This window comes from Dendrobates tinctorius, unplaced genomic scaffold, assembly GCF_039654945.1.
Source record: "Dendrobates tinctorius isolate UK_male_01 unplaced genomic scaffold, ASM3965494v1 ptg000138l, whole genome shotgun sequence".
Taxonomy (NCBI): Eukaryota; Metazoa; Chordata; class Amphibia; order Anura; family Dendrobatidae; genus Dendrobates; species Dendrobates tinctorius.
Window position 1 is genome coordinate 8571333 of NW_027361806.1, and position 20335 is coordinate 8591667.

At 46.2% G+C, this 20335-nt stretch overlaps 1 protein-coding gene across 1 annotated transcript in view; it reads right to left on the minus strand.

Annotated features, from left to right (window-relative positions):
• Positions 1–20119, minus strand: part of LOC141048686 (uncharacterized) — a 75734-nt gene extending 55615 nt beyond the window's left edge. Inside the window, exons 1-4 of the mRNA XM_073544525.1 lie at positions 20005–20119; positions 17177–17264; positions 14132–14167; positions 18–5177 (exon numbers count right to left, since the gene is read on the minus strand). Coding sequence (XP_073400626.1) covers positions 18–5177; positions 14132–14167; positions 17177–17219 — 5239 coding nt within the window. The 5' untranslated portion in view covers positions 17220–17264; positions 20005–20119. The remainder of the gene's footprint in view (positions 1–17; positions 5178–14131; positions 14168–17176; positions 17265–20004) is intronic.
• Between the last annotated feature and the right edge of the window lie 216 nt (positions 20120–20335).

A 20335-nucleotide genomic window follows, 5' to 3' on the forward strand; every position in this document is an offset into this window, starting at 1 on the left:
TTCCTAGAGTTACTCACCAATTACTGTAGGAGGCTCTGTGGTAGCTGGAGGCTCTGTAGTAGTTGGAGGTTGTGTTGTAGTTGTAGGCTGTGTGATAGTTGTAAGCTCTGTGGTAGTGTGAGGCTCTGTGGTAGAGGGAGGCTCTGTGGTAGTTGGAAGTTCTGTGGTAGTTGGAGGCTGTGTGGTAGTTGGAGTTTCAGTGGTAGTGGGAAGCTGTGTGGTAGGTGGAGGCTCTGTAGTAGTGGGAAGCTGTGTGGTATTTGGAGGTTTTGTGGTAGTTGGAGGCTCTGTATTAGTGGAAGGCTGTGTGGTAGTTGGAAGTTCTGTGGTAGTGGGAGGCTGTGTGGTAGTTGGAGGTTCAGTGGTGGTGGAAGGGTATGTGGTAGCTGGAGGTTCAGTGGTAGTGGGAGACTGTGTGGTAGTTGGATGCTCTGTGGTAGTGGGAGGCTGCGTGGTAGTTGGAGGTTTAGTGGAAGTGGGAGGCTGTGTGGTAGTTGGAGAATCAGTGCTGGTGGGAGGCTGTGTTTTAGTTGGAGGCTCCGTGGTAGTGGGAGGCTGTGTGCTAGTTGGAGGTTTTGTGGTAGTGGGAGGCTGTGTGGTGGTGTGAGGCTTTGTGGTAGTTGGAAGTTCAGTGGTAGTGGGAGGCTGTGTGGTACTTGGAGGCTCTGTGGTAGTGGAAGGCTGTGTGGTAGTAGGAGGCTCTCTGGTAGTGGGAGGCTGTGTGGTAGTTGGAGGTTTAGTGGAAGTGGGAGGCTGTGTGGTAGTTGGAGGCTCAGTGCTGGTGAGAGGCTGTGTGGTAGTTGGCGGCTCTGTGGTAGTAGGAGGCTCTGTGGTAGTGGGAGACTGTGTGGTAGTTAGAAGTTCTGTGGTAGTTGGAGGTTCCGTGGTAGTGGGAGATTGTGTGGTAGTTGTAGACTCTGTAGTAGTAGGCGCCTGTACGGTAGTGGAAGGCTGTGTGGTAGTTGTATGTTCAGAGGTAGTGGTAGGCTGTGTGGTAGGTTCTATGGTAGTGAGAGGCTCTGTGTTAGTTGTAGGTTCTGTGGTAGTGGGAGGTTCTGTGGTACTTGGAGGCTGTGTGGTAGTGGGATCCTGCATGGTAGTTGGAGGTTCTGTGGTAGTGGGAGGTTGTATGTTAGTTGGAGGCTCTGTGGTAGTGGGAGGCTGTGTGGTAGTTGGAGGTTCAGTGGTAGTGGGAGGCTGTGTGGTAGTTAGATGTTCAGTGGTAGTGGGAGGCTGTGTGGTAGTGGGAGGCTGTGTGGTAGTTGGAAGTTCCGTGGCAGTGGGAGGCCCTGTTGTAGTTGGAGGCTGTGTGGTAGTGGGAGGCTGTGTGGTAGCGGGTGGCACTGTGATAATGGGAGGTTGTGTGGTAGTTGGAGGTTCTGTGGTAGTGGGAGGCTGTGTGGTACTGGGAGGCTGTGTGGTAGTTGTAAGTTCTGTGGTAGTGGGAGGCCCTGTGGTAGTTGGAGACTGTGTGGTAGTGGGAGGCTGCGTGGTAGCGGTAGGCTCTGTGATAATGGGAGGCTGTGTGGTAGTTGGAGGTTCTGTGGTAGTGTGAGGCTGTGTGGTAGTCGGAGGCTCTGTGGTAGTGGGAGACTGTGTGGTAGTTAGAGATTCTGTGGTAGTGGGAGGCTGTGTGGTAGTTGGAGGCTCTGAGGTAGTGGGTGGCTCTGTGTTAGTTGGATGCTCTGTGGTAGTGGGAGGCTGTGTGGTATTTGGAAGTTCTGTGGTAGTGGGGGGCTGTGTGATAGTGGGAGGTTCAGTGGTAGTGGGAGGCTGTGTGGTAGTTGGAAGTTCTGTGTTAGTGAGAGGCTGTGTGGTAGTGGGAGGCTGTGTGGTAGCTGGAGGTTCTGTGGTAGTGGGAGGCTCTGTGGTAGTGGGAGGCTGTGTGGTAGTGGGAGGTTGTGTGGTAGTGGGAGGCTCTGTTGTAGTTGGAGGTTCTGTGGTAGTTGGAGGCTCTGTATTAGTAGAAGGCTGTGTGGTAGTGGGAGGTTGTGTGGTAGTGGGAGGCTCTGTGGCAGTTGGAAGTTCTGTGGTAGTTGGAGGCTCAGTATTAATAGGAGGCTGTGTGGTAGTTGAAGGCTCTGATGTAGTGGGAGGCTGTGTGGTAGTTGGAGGTTCAGTGGTAGTGGGAGTTTCTGTGGTAGTGGGAGGTTGTGTGGTAGTTGGATGCTGTGTGGTAATTGGAGGTTCCGTGGTAGTGAGAGGCTGTGTGGTAGTTGGAGGCACTGTGGTAGTGGGAGGCTGTGTGATAATTGGACGCTCTGTGGTAGTGGGAGGCTGTGTGGTAGTTGGAAGTTCTGTGGTCGGAGGCTGTGTGGCATTTGGAAGTTCTGTGTTAGTGGGAGGCTGTGTGGTAGTGGGAGGATGAGTGGTAGTTGGAGGTTCTGTGGTAGTGGGAGGCTGTATGGTAGTGGGAGGCTCTGTGGTAGTGGAAGGCTGTGTGGTAGTGGGGGGCTGTGTGGTAGTGGCAGGCTGTGTGGTAGTTGGAGGTTCCGTGGTAGTGGGAGGCTGTGTAGTAGTTGGAGGCTGTGCGGTAGTGGGAGGCTGTGTGTTAGTTGGAGGCTCTGTGGTAGTGGGAGGCTGTGTGGTAGTGGGAGGTTGTGTGGTAGTGGGAGGTTCTGTGGTAATTGGAGGTTCTATGGTAGTTGGAGGCTCTGTATTAATACGAGGCTGTGTGGTAGTTGGAGGCTCTGTGGTAGTGGGAGGCTGTGTGATAGTGGTAGACTCTGGGGTAGTGGAAGGTTGTGTGGTTGTGGGAGGCTCTGTGGTAGTGGGAGGCTGTGTGGTAGTGGGAGGCTCTGTGGTAGTTGAAGGCTGTGTGGTAGTGGGGGGCTGTGTGGTAGTGGCAGACTGTGTGGTAGTTGGAGGTTCCATGGTAGTGGGAGGCTGTGTAGTAGTTGGAGGCTGTGTGGTAGTGGGAGGCTGTGTGATAGTTGGAGGCTTTGTGGTTGTGGGAGGCTGTGTGGTAGTGGGAGGTTGTGTGTTAGTGGGAGGCTCTGTGGTAGTTGGAGGTTCTGTGGTAGTTGGAGGCTCTGTATTAATAGGAGGCTGTGTGGTAGTTGGAGGCTCTGAGGTAGTGGGAGGCTTTGTGGTATTTGGAGGTTCAGTGGTGGTGGGAGGCTGTGTGGTAGCTGGAAGTTCTGTGTTAGTGGGAGGCTGTGTGGTAGTGGGAGGATGAGTGGTAGTTGGAGGTTCTGTGGTAGTGGGAGGCTGTGTGGTAGTGGGAGGCTCTGTGGTAGTGGAAGGCTGTGTGGTAGTTGGGGGCTGTGTGGTAGTGGCAGGCTGTGTGGTAGTTGGAGGTTCCGTGGTAGTGGGAGGCTGTGTAGTAGTTGGAGGCTGTGCGGTAGTGGGAGGCTGTGTGTTAGTTGGAGGCTCTGTGGTAGTGGGAGGCTGTGTGGTAGTGGGAGGTTGTGTGGTAGTGGGAGGTTCTGTGGTAATTGGAGGTTCTATGGTAGTTGGAGGCTCTGTATTAATACGAGGCTGTGTGGTAGTTGGAGGCTCTGTGGTAGTGGGAGGCTGTGTGATAGTGGTAGACTCTGGGGTAGTGGAAGGTTGTGTGGTTGTGGGAGGCTCTGTGGTAGTGGGAGGCTGTGTGGTAGTGGGAGGCTCTGTGGTAGTTGAAGGCTCTGTGGTAGTGGGGGGCTGTGTGGTAGTGGCAGACTGTGTGGTAGTTGGAGGTTCCATGGTAGTGGGAGGCTGTGTAGTAGTTGGAGGCTGTGTGGTAGTGGGAGGCTGTGTGATAGTTGGAGGCTTTGTGGTTGTGGGAGGCTGTGTGGTAGTGGGAGGTTGTGTGTTAGTGGGAGGCTCTGTGGTAGTTGGAGGTTCTGTGGTAGTTGGAGGCTCTGTATTAATAGGAGGCTGTGTGGTAGTTGGAGGCTCTGAGGTAGTGGGAGGCTTTGTGGTATTTGGAGGTTCAGTGGTGGTGGGAGGCTGTGTGGTAGCTGGAAGTTCTGTGTTAGTGGGAGGCTGTGTGGCAGTAGCAGGCTGTGTGGCAGTTGGAGGTTCTGTGGTAGTGGGAGGCTGTGTGGTGTTTGGAGGCTGTGTGATAGTGAGAGGCTGTGTGGTAGTGGGAGGCTCTGTGGTAGTGGGAAGCAGTGTGGTAGTGGCAGGCTGTGTGGTAGTGGGAGGCTGTGTGGTAGTGGGAGGCTGTGTGGTAGTGGGAGGCTCTGTGGTAGTGGGAGGCTCTGTGGTAGTGGGAGGCTGTGTTGCAGTGGGAGGCTCTGTGGTAGTGGGAGGCTCTGTGGTAGTGGGAGGTTGAGTGGTAGTGGGAGGCTCTGTGGTAGTTGGAGGTTCTGTGGTAGTTGGAGGCTCTGTATTAATAGGAGGCTGTGTGGTAGTTGGAGGCTCTGAGGTAGTGGGAGGCTTTGTGGTATTTGGAGGTTCAGTAGTGGTGGGAGGCTGTGTGGTAGCTGGAAGTTCTGTGTTAGTGGGAGGCTGTGTGGCAGTAGCAGGCTGTGTGGCAGTTGGAGGTTCTGTGGTAGTGGGAGGCTGTGTGGTGTTTGGAGGCTGTGTGATAGTGAGAGGCTGTGTGGTAGTTGGAGACTGTGTGGTAGTGGGAGGCTGTGTGGTAGTTGGAGGCTCTGTGGTAGTGGGAGGCTGTGTGGTAGTGGGAGGCTCTGTGGTAGTGGGAAGCAGTGTGGTAGTGGCAGGCTGTGTGGTAGTGGGAGGCTGTGTGGTAGTGGCAGGCTGTGTGGTAGTTGGAGGCTCTGTGGTAGTGGGAGGCTGTGTGATAGTGGGAGGCTCTGTGGTAGTGGGAAGCAGTGTGGTAGTGGGAGGCTGTGTGGTAGTGGGAGGCTCTGTGGTAGTGGGAAGCAGTGTGGTAGTGGCAGGCTGTGTGGTAGTGGGAGGCTGTGTGGTAGTGGGAGGCTGTGTGGTAGTGGGAGGCTCTGTGGTAGTGGGAGGCTGTGTTGCAGTGGGAGGCTCTGTGGTAGTGGGAGACTCTGTGGTAGTGGGAGGTTGAGTGGTAGTGGGAGGCTTTGTGGTAGTGGGAGGCTGTGTGGTAGTTGGAGGCTCTGTGGAAGTGGGAGGTTGTGTGGTAGTTGGAGGCACTGTGGTAGTTGGAGGCTCAGTGGTAGTGGTAGTCTCATTGTTTGCGGGAGGTTCTGTGGTAGTGGGAGGTATGTCACTACTTGTTTGTGTAGAGTTGGCTGTCAGTGCCGAGGAGGAGGTCGTTATACCTGTTGTAGGAAAATTTGTATGTGTTAGATAATTTTAGTACAAATTCCTCATTTGGAGACACCAGTAGGAAACACTGGTTATTGTGGATTGTGTATATCTGCGGCTCTGCATTCTCTATGTGATGTGTGTGATAATAATGGACACTGGGGTCCTGATTCACATGAAGTGTTTGTGTCATTTTATGGCATAAAACAGCTTCATTTCTCGATAACTGTTTGCACATCTTGGAAATTGCGTAAAAATATTATAGCATTGAACATTTTCATGTCAGTCCCTTACAGATTCATTAATATGGTCGGAGCATGAGCGGAATGATGCTCTGCTCATTTGTTACAATTTATGCCTCTTTATTGGTGCTAATTCCTCCAGAGATCTACTCCAGTCACTGATGGAGCATTCTAGTTATGAGATGCAGGAACAACAGTGACTGATAACACTGTACTATAGCTAAATTGGCTCAGAAAAGAAAACAGTTGAACTTAATTAATTTTGTGGTGCTGAAAATGAATATGATTTTTAAATTTGCTAATTGGCTCTAATTTTCAAGATCCAGAGGATGTTGTAATCACTTATGACACCTTTCATGCGGCTATTCCATCATTATTATTGCATTGTTAGTAGCTCGTCTATTACATCATCTATTTAGTTTTTTGAGCGTTCATTATTCTATCATCTTAGGGCGACCAATGAAAAACGCTATCTCAGCTCTGATGACATATTCCTAATTACAGATGCATCACCTACATTTATAAATGCTGTCTGTGTAAGGTATGCAGGTTTAAGATTTCTTAGCTTAGTTTCTCATCATACTGACTTTTTCTATGTTTTTTCAGATATGTCTTGTTCTTGCATTAACAAAGTGGATAGTTCTTGCTACATACAGTATGTGTAGAGGCTGCTAACTGTGTGCACTATTAGAAAACAACTAGCAGAAGGCTAAGTTCAGACGTCTGATTTTCATTTATGTGATGCAGTGACCCTTGTGACAGCTAGGGGACACTGTATGAGTCATGCACACAGGCATATCCATTGTGGTAATGGAGATAGGATGAACGGCAGGATGGTAAATGACCGTTATGTATCCCAGGGTGGGTGGCCCTGGGATGGAAGCTTGAACGTGTGTTGATCAGCAGAGGTACTGCTGAGGTTTTGTTACAGTGTATCAGGGAAAGCTTCCAGGTGGCTTGGTGAGACGGGTGGGACCAGTCACCTACAAACCCACCCAGGTACGTGTGTCTGAACACCCGAAAGGACCTGTGATGAGGTCATAGCCATGTGATCCGTATCTCACCAGTGGGTATGGCTACGGACCATATAAGGTGACCAGGGCAGGTCACATGGGGGAGAGTGCCTGGATCTGATTGGTTCGTGTGGAAGGTCTCGGAAGGCTAACGTGCTGGAAGGTGTGCTGCCTTCCTGAAGAGCACATGCGGAGGCCGCTGACCGGGTAAGGCCTGTGTATAATGGCCTGTGTGTATCGGACAGTCCCCAGGAGGGAATGGACGTCCGGAGTGAGAAGCAACTAAGAGGTAACCCCGGACTGGGGGAATTAACTGAGAGACTGTAGAGCCTGATTGCTGGACAAAGCACCGCCTGTGTGAACACAGGGCTAAAGGAGTGGAGTCCACTATGAACATTCGTTTGGTCTGCGGTAAGACTGTTACTGTTTTCTTAATGCTGCCATGGTTTATGCTGTATACAATAAACCATATGGACTATGCTATGTGAAAAGCCTGTGCCGGAAATGGTTTATTGGTTTATCTGCAGCCAAGTGAGTGTCCCCCAATACACTCAGTGAGCGCTACCTTACATTTAGCAAAAAAACTGACAATTATTCATCTGCACTGTCCTCCGTACGGCAACGTTTTTATACATAAGCAGTGAATAAAATCTACAAGATCAAATACAGTTTCCTTTGTTAATAACTTGAAGACATCCATAATAATCAGGTGCTATAGAGATGATCTGCACGGGCTCCGTTTTATGTATGTATCCATAGACATCATGAATAGGCGAGTCTCGTCCGAAAGATTAGGGAGACTTAGTGCATGCTGCAATTTTTTTTCAAGCCGGCATTTGGTCCATGTGCAAAAAAAATGGCTATCTAAACTGCCCAATTGGGTAAGATTAGTCCTAGTGCTGCCTATGAGATGTCAATCTTTTCCACAGACAGCACTCAGACCGACAATATGGTCATGTGAATGTAGCTGAACAGCGAGTGCTGCTCTGGGTTCTAATTCAGGATGTAACACAGTATCAGTACAGAACATGTTTTATGATTCTGTCTTATTTGTGTATATGTAAATATTTGGTTTAGGGCAGGGGTGCACAACCTGCAGCCCATGATGCCATTCTGTGCGGCCCCCAACCATATGAATGGAAAAAAGATTGTCCGACAGATTAACTATAAGTGAGCAGCAACACACAAGAGTAGTGGCAGCAACTTGGGAACAGGGAGTAGCGCAAAATGGAAAAAAGCGGCAGAGTAAATGGAGTACGTAAATGTAGTATTTTAAATCATTTGATTAAGCAAGTGATAGGTCCTCTTTAGGGTAATTCCATTTTTAGAAACCAGTACACTTTGAAATTCTGTTCACAGGCTCACAAAAAACAGGCCTATTGTCAAGTATGGTATTTACTCCTGCGTGGACAGAAGCTCCTTCCTCTCTTCCTCCTAACCTCTAAGCATTTCCAAATTTTCTGTATCTGCTCTCCCTGAAGGTGACAGGATGGATGATAGCTTGCAATCTTTGCAGCAGAACAATAAAGCAGCCCCCCTCTGCTTCCACTCCTGAAGTTTGTGTAATATGCTGACATCTAGTGGTCAATAGGACAATTACTTTTTTCTTGAAATATTTTAAATCAGTGTCGAAAGCAAAACCTTTTCCCCAGGATTATGTAACTGATCAGTGCATCCCTTAATTCCTGTTTATATCACAGGGATAGGCTGAATATAGAATATGGGGCTAATCCTAAAGCCTGGGTGAGATTTTTGTTGTCAGACAATAAGAATTAAAATCATAAAATGGCCAGTTTTGCATAATTTGGTATTTATTTAGGGTGATGTTTGTGTCTAGTGATGAGGTGCAAGTTTGTAGTTTTAGAAATGGGTTTTACTGTGTTCACTGCATGGTTAAAATAACATTTCATTTTCTGTGGGTCCACATGTAAGAACTTAATATATTGTATAGTGCTTTTTGATGGAGATCTGCCCAGCTACATAGGGACAGACATAGTTAAAGTTTGGGACTAGCCCATAATGTGAGGTGAAAGCCATAGTAAGAGAGGACTACTTCCTGATAGTTGGTCAGATAGGGAAGTACAGTGACTAAGGTCAAGTTCAAGTGCAGTGGGAAACCTTACTGGAATCTCTTGCGGACATTTCTGCAATGTCCGGAGCTCGGTACAGGTACTGCGTAGAGTGCCTTTTCCTTTGGCGTACAGAGGAAGTTGGATGTGGAACCACATTAAGGGAAGGTAATGGATCCCGGGTGCACTGCGGAACTGTACAGGAAATCCCAGGGGGTGGCAGAACTAGTAAACGTGGGGAGAGGATAGTAATGCTGGAAACATACTGTACTAAGGAAACAAGGAATAAGAATTGTTGTGCCCGAAACTGCGTATTACAGTCTGATCAACGCCAACTGTCCAGTAAACGGTTGCGTGTTACAATTAACTGCGTTTCCCCTGAGTTATGTGCGGCGGTTCCAAGTATCCGAGTATGGAGACCTGGAGATGGTGGAGGCCTGCGGCCTACAAGTGAGTGTAATGCACTCCACACTTGATAGCACATTGTGACTGGGACACGATTTTCCAGTAAAGTGCCAGTGCGTTATGATACAGCAGATCGTCCAGCTACTGCTCTCGGTCACTGTACACACACAATTAAGGTGATGAGAAATTTATACAGATTTTTTTTTAAGTGGATATTTTTACTTTTACTTTTATTTTTATTTTTTTTATATTCTTACATTTCATTTTGCTTTTTTTTAGTTCCACTCTGGAACTTGAGCTTGTTTGGGCCTGATCATTCATATTATACACTGTAAACCTTTAGTATTGCAGTGTATCAAACCTGTAAGTGTAAAACTGACCGGCAAGCTATGTGGCCCTGTGTCAGGCGAAATCTAATAGGGGTACTAACATGACAGTAGGAAGACAGATGGAGTAGCGAAGGAAACTCTTAAGTTATAGCCCTGCTCCTGCTGTTTATCTCACAGGTGTACTGATAACACCCGTGAGAAAAGCATGATCTATAATCCTCATCATTCGGATACGTTCACACAAACTGCATTTTCAGTCTGAGTGATAACCATGGAAAAAACTGACCACACGCAAACAGCACTCTGACCCATGTTATTCAGTTGGACTGTTCAGGTTTTTTGGTCCATGTAAAATGAATTGCAGCATGCACTAGTCTCTTTTCGATATTTTGGATGAGACTCGCTTAGGTCGGTTTCACACATCAATGTCTCCGGGAAGTGTGGTGACAGTTTTCACAACTACTGGAGGCACTGACACAGGTAGACCCATTCAAATGAATGGGTCTGTGCACATATCTGTGTTTTTTTCACGGACCGTGTGTACGTGTGCCCTACACGTAGACATGTCCGTTTTTGTGCAGGTGCTGAAGACGGCTCTCACGATTCTCCCCTGCTCTGCCTGCGATTGGCAGAGAATTCTCAGGGAGAATTTTTCACGGTGATCCGCTGTGAAGTCACTGAGTTTGAACTGCGGTGACCTCATCACTGACTTGGGGTCACCACAGTTCAGGCTGGCTGCGCTTGCAGCATCTCATTCACCAGTGTTTTTCAGCCAGGATGGTCGGATCTTGGCACCGTCCTGGTTGAAAACTATTTAGCCCCCAGACATGGATTACGACGTGGGAAGAGAATGACTGACAGGTATGGAATATTGTTGTTTTTTTATTTTATTTTTATTACAGGAGATTGAGGGCTTCGCTGGGATTAGGCGATGTAGTAAGTATGGTTTAATTGAGAATATTAAAGGAGTCTGTGTCATTTTTTTCAATTCAAGCGAACCTGTCAGCAGTTTTGGCCGCTATAAGATGCAGCCACTGCATTTCAGGGCTTATAAGCCCCAGGTCCTACCTGAAAGATAAGAAAAGTAAGTTTTATTATACTCACCCTGGGGGGAGGTCCGGTGCAGTCCGGCCTCTCTGACCTTTCCCGGCACCTGCGCACTGCAATACTTTACTCTGATAAGTATGCCTGCGCAGGAGCGCGATGCAGGGGAGTGAAGAAGCAACAGGAAGGCAGCATCGCAAGAAGATGGGAGGCGCCGGATCCGGACATGCAACACCCATCGGACCGACACCCCCCCCGCCCGGTGAGTATAATAAAACTTATTTTTCTTCTCTTTCAGGTCGGACCTGGGGTTTATCTACAGCATTATAGAATGCTATAGATAAGCCCTGAAAGGCAGTGGCCGCATCTTATGTCGGCCAAAACTGCTGACAGGTTCCCTTTAAAGGATTTTATTCTGGCTGTGTCTTTATTTACCATACAACTGTAGGATTAGTGATGGATAGGTGTCTTATAGATGCTTCTCCATTACTAAGCCATGGCCTTGATGTCACCGGACAATACAAAGGTGACATCAACCCCACAAATATGAACCCCATTTGCCACTGCTACAGGGCAAGTAGGAAGAGCCGGGAAAAGCACCAAAATTGGCGCATCTAATAGATGCGCCTTTTTTGGGCAGCTGATGGCTGCTGTTTTTAGACTGGGGGGACCTATATCAATGGCCCCTTACCAGCCTGAGAATGCCAGCCCCCAGCTGTGAGTTTTAGCAAGGTTGGTTGTCAAAAATGGGGGAGACTCCACCCTGTTTTTTTAAATTATTTATTTAAAAAATTATAAAAACAGCGTGGGGACCCCTCTATTCTTGATAACCAACCATGGTGAAGCTGACAGCTGAGGGTTGCAGTCCCCAGCTGTGAGTTTGGCATGGTTGGTTAATGAAAATGGGGGGAACCAAGGTTGGGTTTTTCAATCAATTATATTGCAGGCGGCGGCTAAGGAATACCCTGATCATCTGCTCCTGCTGTCACTGTTATTAGCAGCAGTAGGTGTCGGGTGAAGGATGAAGCGAGTAATGCTGTTGTCCCAAAAGCCCCCACCTGCTGTCATCTTTCTGACTTTAATATAACTCTCATCATTCTCTTCTGCTTGCACCGATCGCCGGCAGAGCAGGGGAGAATGATGAGAGCCGTCTTCAGCACCCGCCACTGGGGAACAGCGCTTACTGTAGCGCTTCTTCCCCGGCGGACGTCCGTGTGGTACTGATGCGGCACATGTTAGGCTATGTGCACACTTTGCGCTTTCTGCTGCTTTTCCGCAGCGGTTACGGCTCTGCAGAAACGCAGCAGATTCTGCTGCGTTGTACAGTACCTTTATTTCCTATGGAAATAAAAAAAAGCTGTGCACATGCTGCGTTTTTTTCCGCGCGGTTTTGCTGCGGTTTTCAAAACGCAGCATGTCAATTGTTTGATGCAGAAACGCAGCAGTTTTACACCTCATCCATTATGAGGTGTAAAACCGCAGAGCTAAACCGCTGGGAAAACCGCAGATAAACCGCAGGACAAAGTCCTGCGGATTTACCTGCGGTTTTCTCTACAAAATCCGCAGAGACAAAAAACTATGTGCGCACATTGCCTTAGTCAAACATGTGCTGCTCGTATTGCACACATGGACATGGATATCTCCGGTACCGGTTTTTCCGGTACTGGAAATATCAGGACATCTGAAACCGACCTTACTTAAATCTATTGTTGTGCAAAACAAATTAGATCCCTTGCGGATCAGCCGTAAAGTATCTGATTTTTGCAGATATCTTCCAATTTCTAACACAAGAAATTGTTTTTGCTCTTGTAAAATAAATTCAAAGCTGATATAAAACTAATGATGATGATGCCAGTGAGTATTGGGTCGGTAAAGTTTGTGATCTTGTAAGGATGGTGGACTGTGCTCCAGCATGTTTACCCCTGAAGACGCTAATCGGGTCAGTGTGGTGTGTTGTGATGTAATGTTAATTGTGTCCTGCATTTTTGTATATATTGTGTCATGTATTTTATGTATTTTATAATGTATTGTGTGATCTGGCTATGCATAAAATATAATGTATAGTGTGTAGTAATGTAAGATAAGTAATGTGTAGGGTAAGGCATATTACTAGAGAGTAAGAGAGATAATATAGGGATTTAGATAGTTGGTAGTGATGATAGAGTAAGTTAGGATAGAATTATTGTTTGGGACTGGAGGCTCAGTGCTGATGGGAGGTTGTGTGGTAGTTGTAGTCTCAGTGCTGGTGGGAGGTTGTGTGGTAGTTGTAGTCTCAGTGCTGATGGGAGGTTGTGTGGTAGTTGTAGTCTCAGTGCTGGTGGGAGGTTGTGTGGTAGTTGTAGTCTCAGTGCTGATGGGAGGTTGTGTGGTAGTTGTAGTCTCAGTGCTGGTGGGAGGTTGTGTAGTAGTTGGAGGCTCAGTGCTGGTGGGAGGTTGTGTGGTAGTTGGAGGCTCAGTGCTGGTGGGAGGTTGTGTGGTAGTTGTAGTCTCAGTGCTGATGGGAGGTTGTGTGGTAGTTGTAGTCTCAGTGCTGGTGGGAGGTTGTGTGGTAGTTGTAGTCTCAGTGCTGGTGGGAGGCTGTGTGGTAGTTGGAGGCTCATTGCTGGTGGGAGGCTCTGTGGTAGTTGGAGGCTCAGTGATGGTGGGAGGCTGTGTGGTAGTTGTAGTCTCAGTGCTGGTGGGAGGTTGTGTGGTAGTTGTAGTCTCAGTGCTGGTGGGAGGTTGTGTGGTAGTTGTAGTCTCAGTGCTGGTGGGAGGTTGTGTGGTAGTTGTAGTCTCAGTGCTGGTGGGAGGTTGTGTGGTAGTTGTAGTCTCAGTGCTGGTGGGAGGTTGTGTGGTAGTTGTAGTCTCAGTGCTGGTGGGAGGTTGTGTGGTAGTTGTAGTCTCAGTGCTGGTGGGAGGTTGTGTAGTAGTTGGAGGCTCAGTGCTGGTGGGAGGTTGTGTGGTAGTTGTAGTCTCAGTGCTGGTGGGAGGTTGTGTGGTAGTTGGAGGCTCAGTGCTGGTGGGAGGTTGTGTGGTAGTTGTAGTCTCAGTGCTGGTGGGAGGTTGTGTGGTAGTTGTAGTCTCAGTGCTGGTGGGAGGTTGTGTGGTAGTTGTAGTCTCAGTGCTGGTGGGAGGTTGTGTGGTAGTTGTAGTCTCAGTGCTGGTGGGAGGTTGTGTGGTAGTTGTAGTCTCAGTGCTGGTGGGAGGTTGTGTGGTAGTTGTAGTCTCAGTGCTGGTGGGAGGTTGTGTGGTAGTTGTAGTCTCAGTGCTGGTGGGAGGTTGTGTGGTAGTTGTAGTCTCAGTGCTGGTGGGAGGTTGTGTAGTAGTTGGAGGCTCAGTGCTGGTGGGAGGTTGTGTGGTAGTTGTAGTCTCAGTGCTGGTGGGAGGTTGTGTGGTAGTTGGAGGCTCAGTGCTGGTGGGAGGTTGTGTGGTAGTTGTAGTCTCAGTGCTGGTGGGAGGTTGTGTGGTAGTTGTAGTCTCAGTGCTGGTGGGAGGTTGTGTGGTAGTTGTAGTCTCAGTGCTGGTGGGAGGTTGTGTGGTAGTTGTAGTCTCAGTGCTGGTGGGAGGTTGTGTGGTAGTTGTAGTCTCAGTGCTGGTGGGAGGTTGTGTGGTAGTTGTAGTCTCAGTGCTGGTGGGAGGTTGTGTAGTAGTTGTAGTCTCAGTGCTGGTGGGAGGTTGTGTGGTAGTTGTAGTCTCAGTGCTGGTGGGAGGCTGTGTGGTAGTTGGAGGCTCAGTGCTGGTGGGAGGTTGTGTGGTAGTTGGAGGCTCAGTGCTGGTGGGAGGTTGTGTAGTAGTTGGAGGCTCAGTGCTGGTGGGAGGTTGTGTGGTATTTGAAGCATGGTTCAGAACTTTTGATTTTTTTTACTTAAAATTTCTCAACTTACCAGTAGTCGTTTGAGCGTCAGCTCCCAGGCTCAAAGCTGTATATAGAAAAATGCAGATTATCCATTAGCTGTATGATGTGAAATGTTACCTACATGTCATGTACATTTTTATCAGCCTATTCATGTCATTCTAAGGGCCGGATAGTGAGAAGTTTAGCCCCTGTGCTACAACAAGCAGGAGTCAGATAGTCAGGAGGAAGATGCTCCAAATGTATCACATGGCTCACTCTGGATGATGCATTTTCTCACATTGGTGCCACCTTTATTCCACCTATTTGTTGGCTTTCTTTCTTATGCCAATATTGTGCACCAAAGAAAACATCACTTTTTAAATTAATCAGCCTAATATGCTGCCTTATTGAAGACCTTATATTGCATCTGCCATTTGGCTACTAGCAATGCTGAAAATAACATTGAAAACACAATTTGAGTCCTACAGTGGGGAAAAAAAGTATTTAGTCAGTCAGCAATAGTGCAAGTTCCACCACTTAAAAAGATGAGAGGCGTCTGTAATTTACATCATAGGTAGACCTCAGCTATGGGAGACAAACTGAGAAAAAACAATCCAGAAAATCACATTGTCTGTTTTTTTTTCATTTTATTTGCATATTATGGTGGAAAATAAGTATTTGGTCAAAAACAAGCAATCAAGATTTCTGGCTCTCACAGACCTGTAACTTCTTCTTTAAGAGTCTCCTCTTTCCTCCACTCATTACCTGTAGTAATGGCACCTGTTTAAACTTGTTATCAGTATAAAAAGACACCTGTGCACACCCTCAAACAGTCTGACTCCAAACTCCACTATGGTGAAGACCAAAGAGCTGTCAAAGGACACCAGAAACAAAATTGTAGCCCTGCACAAGGCTGGGAAGACTGAATCTGCAATAGCCAACCAGCTTGGAGTGAAGAAATCAACTGTGGGAGCAATAATTAGAAAATGGAAGACATACAAGACCACTGATAATCTCCCTCGATCTGGTGCTCCACGCAAAATCCCACCCCGTGGGGTCAGAATGATCACAAGAACGGTGAGCAAAAATCCCAGAACCACGCGGGGGGACCTAGTGAATGAACTGCAGAGAGCTGGGACCAATGTAACAAGGCCTACCATAAGTAACACACTACGCCACCATGGACTCAGATCCTGCAGTGCCAGACGTGTCCCACTGCTTAAGCCTGTACATGTCCGGGCCCGTCTGAAGTTTGCTAGAGAGCATTTGGATGATCCAGAGGAGTTTTGGGAGAATGTCCTATGGTCTGATGAAACCAAACTGGAACTGTTTGGTAGAAACACAACTTGTCGTGTTTGGAGGAAAAAGAATACTGAGTTGCATCCATCAAACACCATACCTACTGTAAAGCATGGTGGTGGAAACATCATGCTTTGGGGCTGTTTCTCTGCAAAGGGGCCAGGACGACTGATCCGGGTACTTGAAAGAATGAATGGGGCCATGTATCGCGAGATTTTGAGTGCAAACCTCCTTCCATCAGCAAGGGCATTGAAGATGAAACGTGGCTGGATCTTTCAACATGACAATGATCCAAAGCACACCGCCAGGGCAACGAAGGAGTGGCTTCGTAAGAAGCATTTCAAGGTCCTGGAGTGGCCTAGCCAGTCTCCAGATCTCAACCCAATAGAAAACCTTTGGAGGGAGTTGAAAGTCCGTGTTGCCAAGCGAAAAGCCAAAAACATCACTGCTCTAGAGGAGATCTGCATGGAGGAATGGGCCAACATACCAACAACAGTGTGTGGCAACCTTGTGAAGACTTACAGAAAACGTTTGACCTCTGTCATTGCCAACAAAGGATATATCACAAAGTATTGAGATGAAATTTTGTTTCTGACCAAATACTTATTTTCCACCATAATATGCAAATAAAATGAAAAAAAAACAGACAATGTGATTTTCTGGATTGTTTTTTCTCAGTTTGTCTCCCATAGTTGAGGTCTACCTATGATGTAAATTACAGACGCCTCTCATCTTTTTAAGTGGTGGAACTTGCACTATTGCTGACTGACTAAATACTTTTTTTCCCCACTGTATGTTGTTTCTGAGAAAAGCACTGCCCCTCCACAGCTCCCCCCACTGTCCAGAGCAGGGATTGTTGTATTTCTGTGTATGCAAATATGTACAACAGCCTGTAAGCCAATGCAAAGAGGGGCTGGGAGAGGCAGGGGCGGCACAATGCTCATAAATACCACCGCTCTTGAATTATATGTCCTGTGCATTTTTTAATGGCAGCATATTAAGCTGATAGATTAACCATTAAAGTGACCATCTAATGTATTGTTCCTATACTTCTATGTTTCCTTCTGCTGCTTTGACAACCTGCTCTGCACACAGACGCTGCGGAGTTGGTTGTCAGTCAATATGCAGAGGAATGATTACAGCCGCACTCACTTTATAGTGTACGGTGACTATAACGGCTTCCTGCACCTCCCCAAAAATTGGAAGGAAGAGCATGCAGGAGGTATAAAACTTCATTTTCTCCTTGCTCCTGTAAGTGGGCTAAACAGTATATAAATGGTATTTACCTGTATATTAGCCCATATATGCAGGTATATCATGTTTTTGGAGGTGACTGGTTCCCTTTAAAGGTGTAATATTGTTATAATATATGATTTTTGAGTGCAGCGATCTTGCCCGAGTGCTACAAGAACAGTTCCAGAAATTTGCTTTACTGCAGCAAAATTGGAAATCTTATTCAGAAAAAGATATTTATAGTGTAGAAGATATGCAATGATATGCATATAGGACAGGAGTCCATTACCAGGTATTGAAAATAGTGTGATTCCTGGGTATGGACCTAACTTTATAATAGAAGTGTTACTTAGCGAGGGATCATAAAAAAACAATAGGCTGTTTCTGATGATACTTTGCTTGAAAGTTAGAGGTTTTAATGTTCAAAAAATGATGAAGGCGTGACCTAGCAATGGCTGCAGGTTACAAAACTTTTCCAATTTTTTAAAGGTTGGAGGTGGTGCGAATTCATAAAAATTTCTCTTTCAGGACCTATGTCCAGTGCAAAGATTTATCCACTTACCTGCTAGGAGCAGCCCGAGCTTGGCGAGCGCCATCCAGTTCATTCTGAGATCAGAGTCTCAGAGCTTTTCCTTTTGTGTCCCCAGTACCTGTGGATGCATCAATGAAAAAACAGGTAAGGTTAGTATTAACACTCACACAGTCGCAACTTAAATGTTTCCTTATAAAAAAAGAAAATGTTCCTTGTGACCCATGGTTTTCACATTTTATTTCAGTTTTTCCTCCCAAAGATTGGCTAAATAAATGGAACATATTTTTCATATTTTTCATATTTTATTCATAACTGGCTTAGTGATCGGACCCAAAGAGTGGTCGTAAATGGCTGCACATCCAGTTGGAAGACTGTCTCAAGTGGGGTACCACAGGGCTCTGTCCTGGGCCCTGTATTGTTCAACATCTTTATCAACGATTTAGATGAAGGAATTGAGGGTAAACTGATTAAATTTGCTGATGACACAAAGCTAGGAGGGATAGCTAATACTAGAGAAGAGAGAGAGAGGATTCAAAAAGATTTAGATAAACTGGAGAAGTGGGCAGCAACTAACAGAATGGTTTTTAACAGGGAGAAATGCAAAGTACTACATCTGGGCAATAAAAATGAAAAAAGCATATATAGAATGGGAGGAATAGGGCTAAGTGACAGCACATGTGAAAAAGACTTGGGTATACTAATAGATCACAGACTGAATATGAGTCAACAGTGTGATGCAGCAGCAAAAAAGGCAAATGCAATTCTAGGATGTATTAACAGAAGCATACAGTCTAGATCACGTGAAGTCATTATCTCCCTCTACTCCTCTTTGGTCAGACCTCATCTGGAATATTGTGTCCAGTTTTGGGCACCACATTTTAAAAAAGACATCAACAAACTGGAGCAAGTTCAGAAAAGAGCGACCAGAATGGTGACCGGTCTGCAAACCCTGTCTTATGAGGAAAGGTTGCAGGATTTGGGAATGCTTAGTTTGCAAAAGAGAAGACTGAGAGGAGACTTAATAGCTGTCTACAAATATCTAAAGGGCTGTCACATTGTAGAAGGATCAACTTTATTCTCATTTGCACAAGGAAAGACTAGAAGCAATGGGATGAAACTGAATGGGAGGAGACACAGATTAGATATTAGAAAAAACTTTTTGACAGTAAGAGTGATCAATGAGTGGAACAGGCTGCCACGAGAAGTGGTGAGTTCTCCTTCAATGGAAGTCTTCAAACAGAGGCTGGACAGACATCTGACTGGGATGATTTAGCGAATCCTGCTTTGAGCAGGGGGTTGGACCAGATGGCCCAGTAGGTCCCTTCCAACGCTACGATTCTATGATTCTATGATTCTATGATTCTTATCTTTAAAAATGGTCAGAAAACAGTTGTGACATCATTGACTTTAAGTGACTGTTCATTCATTAATATGATGCTAAATGTGTACACATTGAGGTATCTGTAGAATTACAATCTATCTCATAAAATTAGCTTTTGCTGTTTATTATTTTTTTTATTTTTAATTTTCTCCTAAAAATAGCAGTTATGACATCTTCTAACAAATTTGTTGATAGATAGATACAAGTATGGACAGATAAATATATGGCTAGATTGATAATAGATATTCATGTACAATGACAAAGCTGTTGATTCACTATTGTGAAATAGTTTTCCAAGTAGCTCCACTCATTATAGTGGATGAACCTGTTTATCTCAAGATGGAAGTTTGACCCACTCCTAAATTTAGAAATAGAAGAATGGATATGGATGAGATTTCTATTAGATAAACAGATAAATAGATTTACAGAGAAATAGGATTAGGAAGGTTCAGTCACTTGGTGAATACAAATTATCTTATTGTGTACTGAGTTACATCCTGTATTGTGCTCCAGAGCTGCACTCACTATTCTGCTGGTGCAGTCACTGTGTACATACATTACATTACTGATCCGGAGTTACATCCTGTATTATACTCCAGAGCTGCACTCACTATTCTGCTGGTGCAGTCACTGTGTACATACATTATACTGATCCGGAGTTACATCCTGTATTATACTCCTGAGCTGCACTCACTATTCTGCTGGTGCAGTCACTGTGTACATACATTACATTACTGATCCGGAGTTACATCAGGTATTATACTCCAGAGCTGAACTCTCTATTCTGCTGGTGCAGTCACTGTGTACATACATTACATTACTGATCCTGAGTTACACCCTGTATTATACTCCAGAGCTGCACTCACTATTCTGCTGGTGCAGTCACTGTGTACATACATTACATCACTGATCCTGAGTTACATCCTGTATTATACTCCAGAGCTGCACTCACTATTCTGCTGGTGCAGTCACTGTGTACATACATTACATTACTGATCCTGAGTTACACCCTGTATTATACTCCAGAGCTGCACTCACTATTCTGCTGGTGCAGTCACTGTGTACATACATTACATTACTGATCCTGAACTGATCCTGGGTTACATCCTGTATTATACTCCAGAGCTGCACTCACTTTTCTGCTGGTGGAGTCACTGTGTACATACCTTAAAGTACTGACCCTGAGTTATATCCAGCATTTTACTCCCCACAATTCAAGTTTCAAAGATCAAATCTTTCGACATTTGCTGCTAGTTCAGTGTCAGATATAATAAAGATGTCTCCCACTTGCCTTAGTCCAAAGTATTTACCCCAAGTCCTGTTTAGTTTACAAAGCACAGTGGACCATTGACTTTGGATATGTAAATATTATTTGCTATCTTTTCTCAGATACTGTTCCAGGAGCTTCAAGTAAAATAACTTGGAATAAACAAATCATTTTCCAGGAATAAATAACAATGAGATTTTCCATCCTCACCTGAGTGCTTATACCCCCTGTATAATCCTCCTGGCTGATAAAGGGAAGTGTGAGGCCTGGAAGGCGACAATGGCTTAAATAAAGGGGGCAGTGCCAACTAGTTACATGAGTCAGGTACCTGCACAGAATATCATCCCCTTTCCCTGCTCACACCTGACACTGGGATGCAGGAATAGCAGGACATCTCAATTAGTACAGTCATCACCATTATAAAATGGAATACAAGTATGTGAGGAATTAGAGAAAGAAGCAGAGACAACCCCAGGCGGGGCCACAGCTCCTGTCACAGTTATCTGGGTGCAGCCTGCGGGAAGTGAGAGGGCAGCTCTGT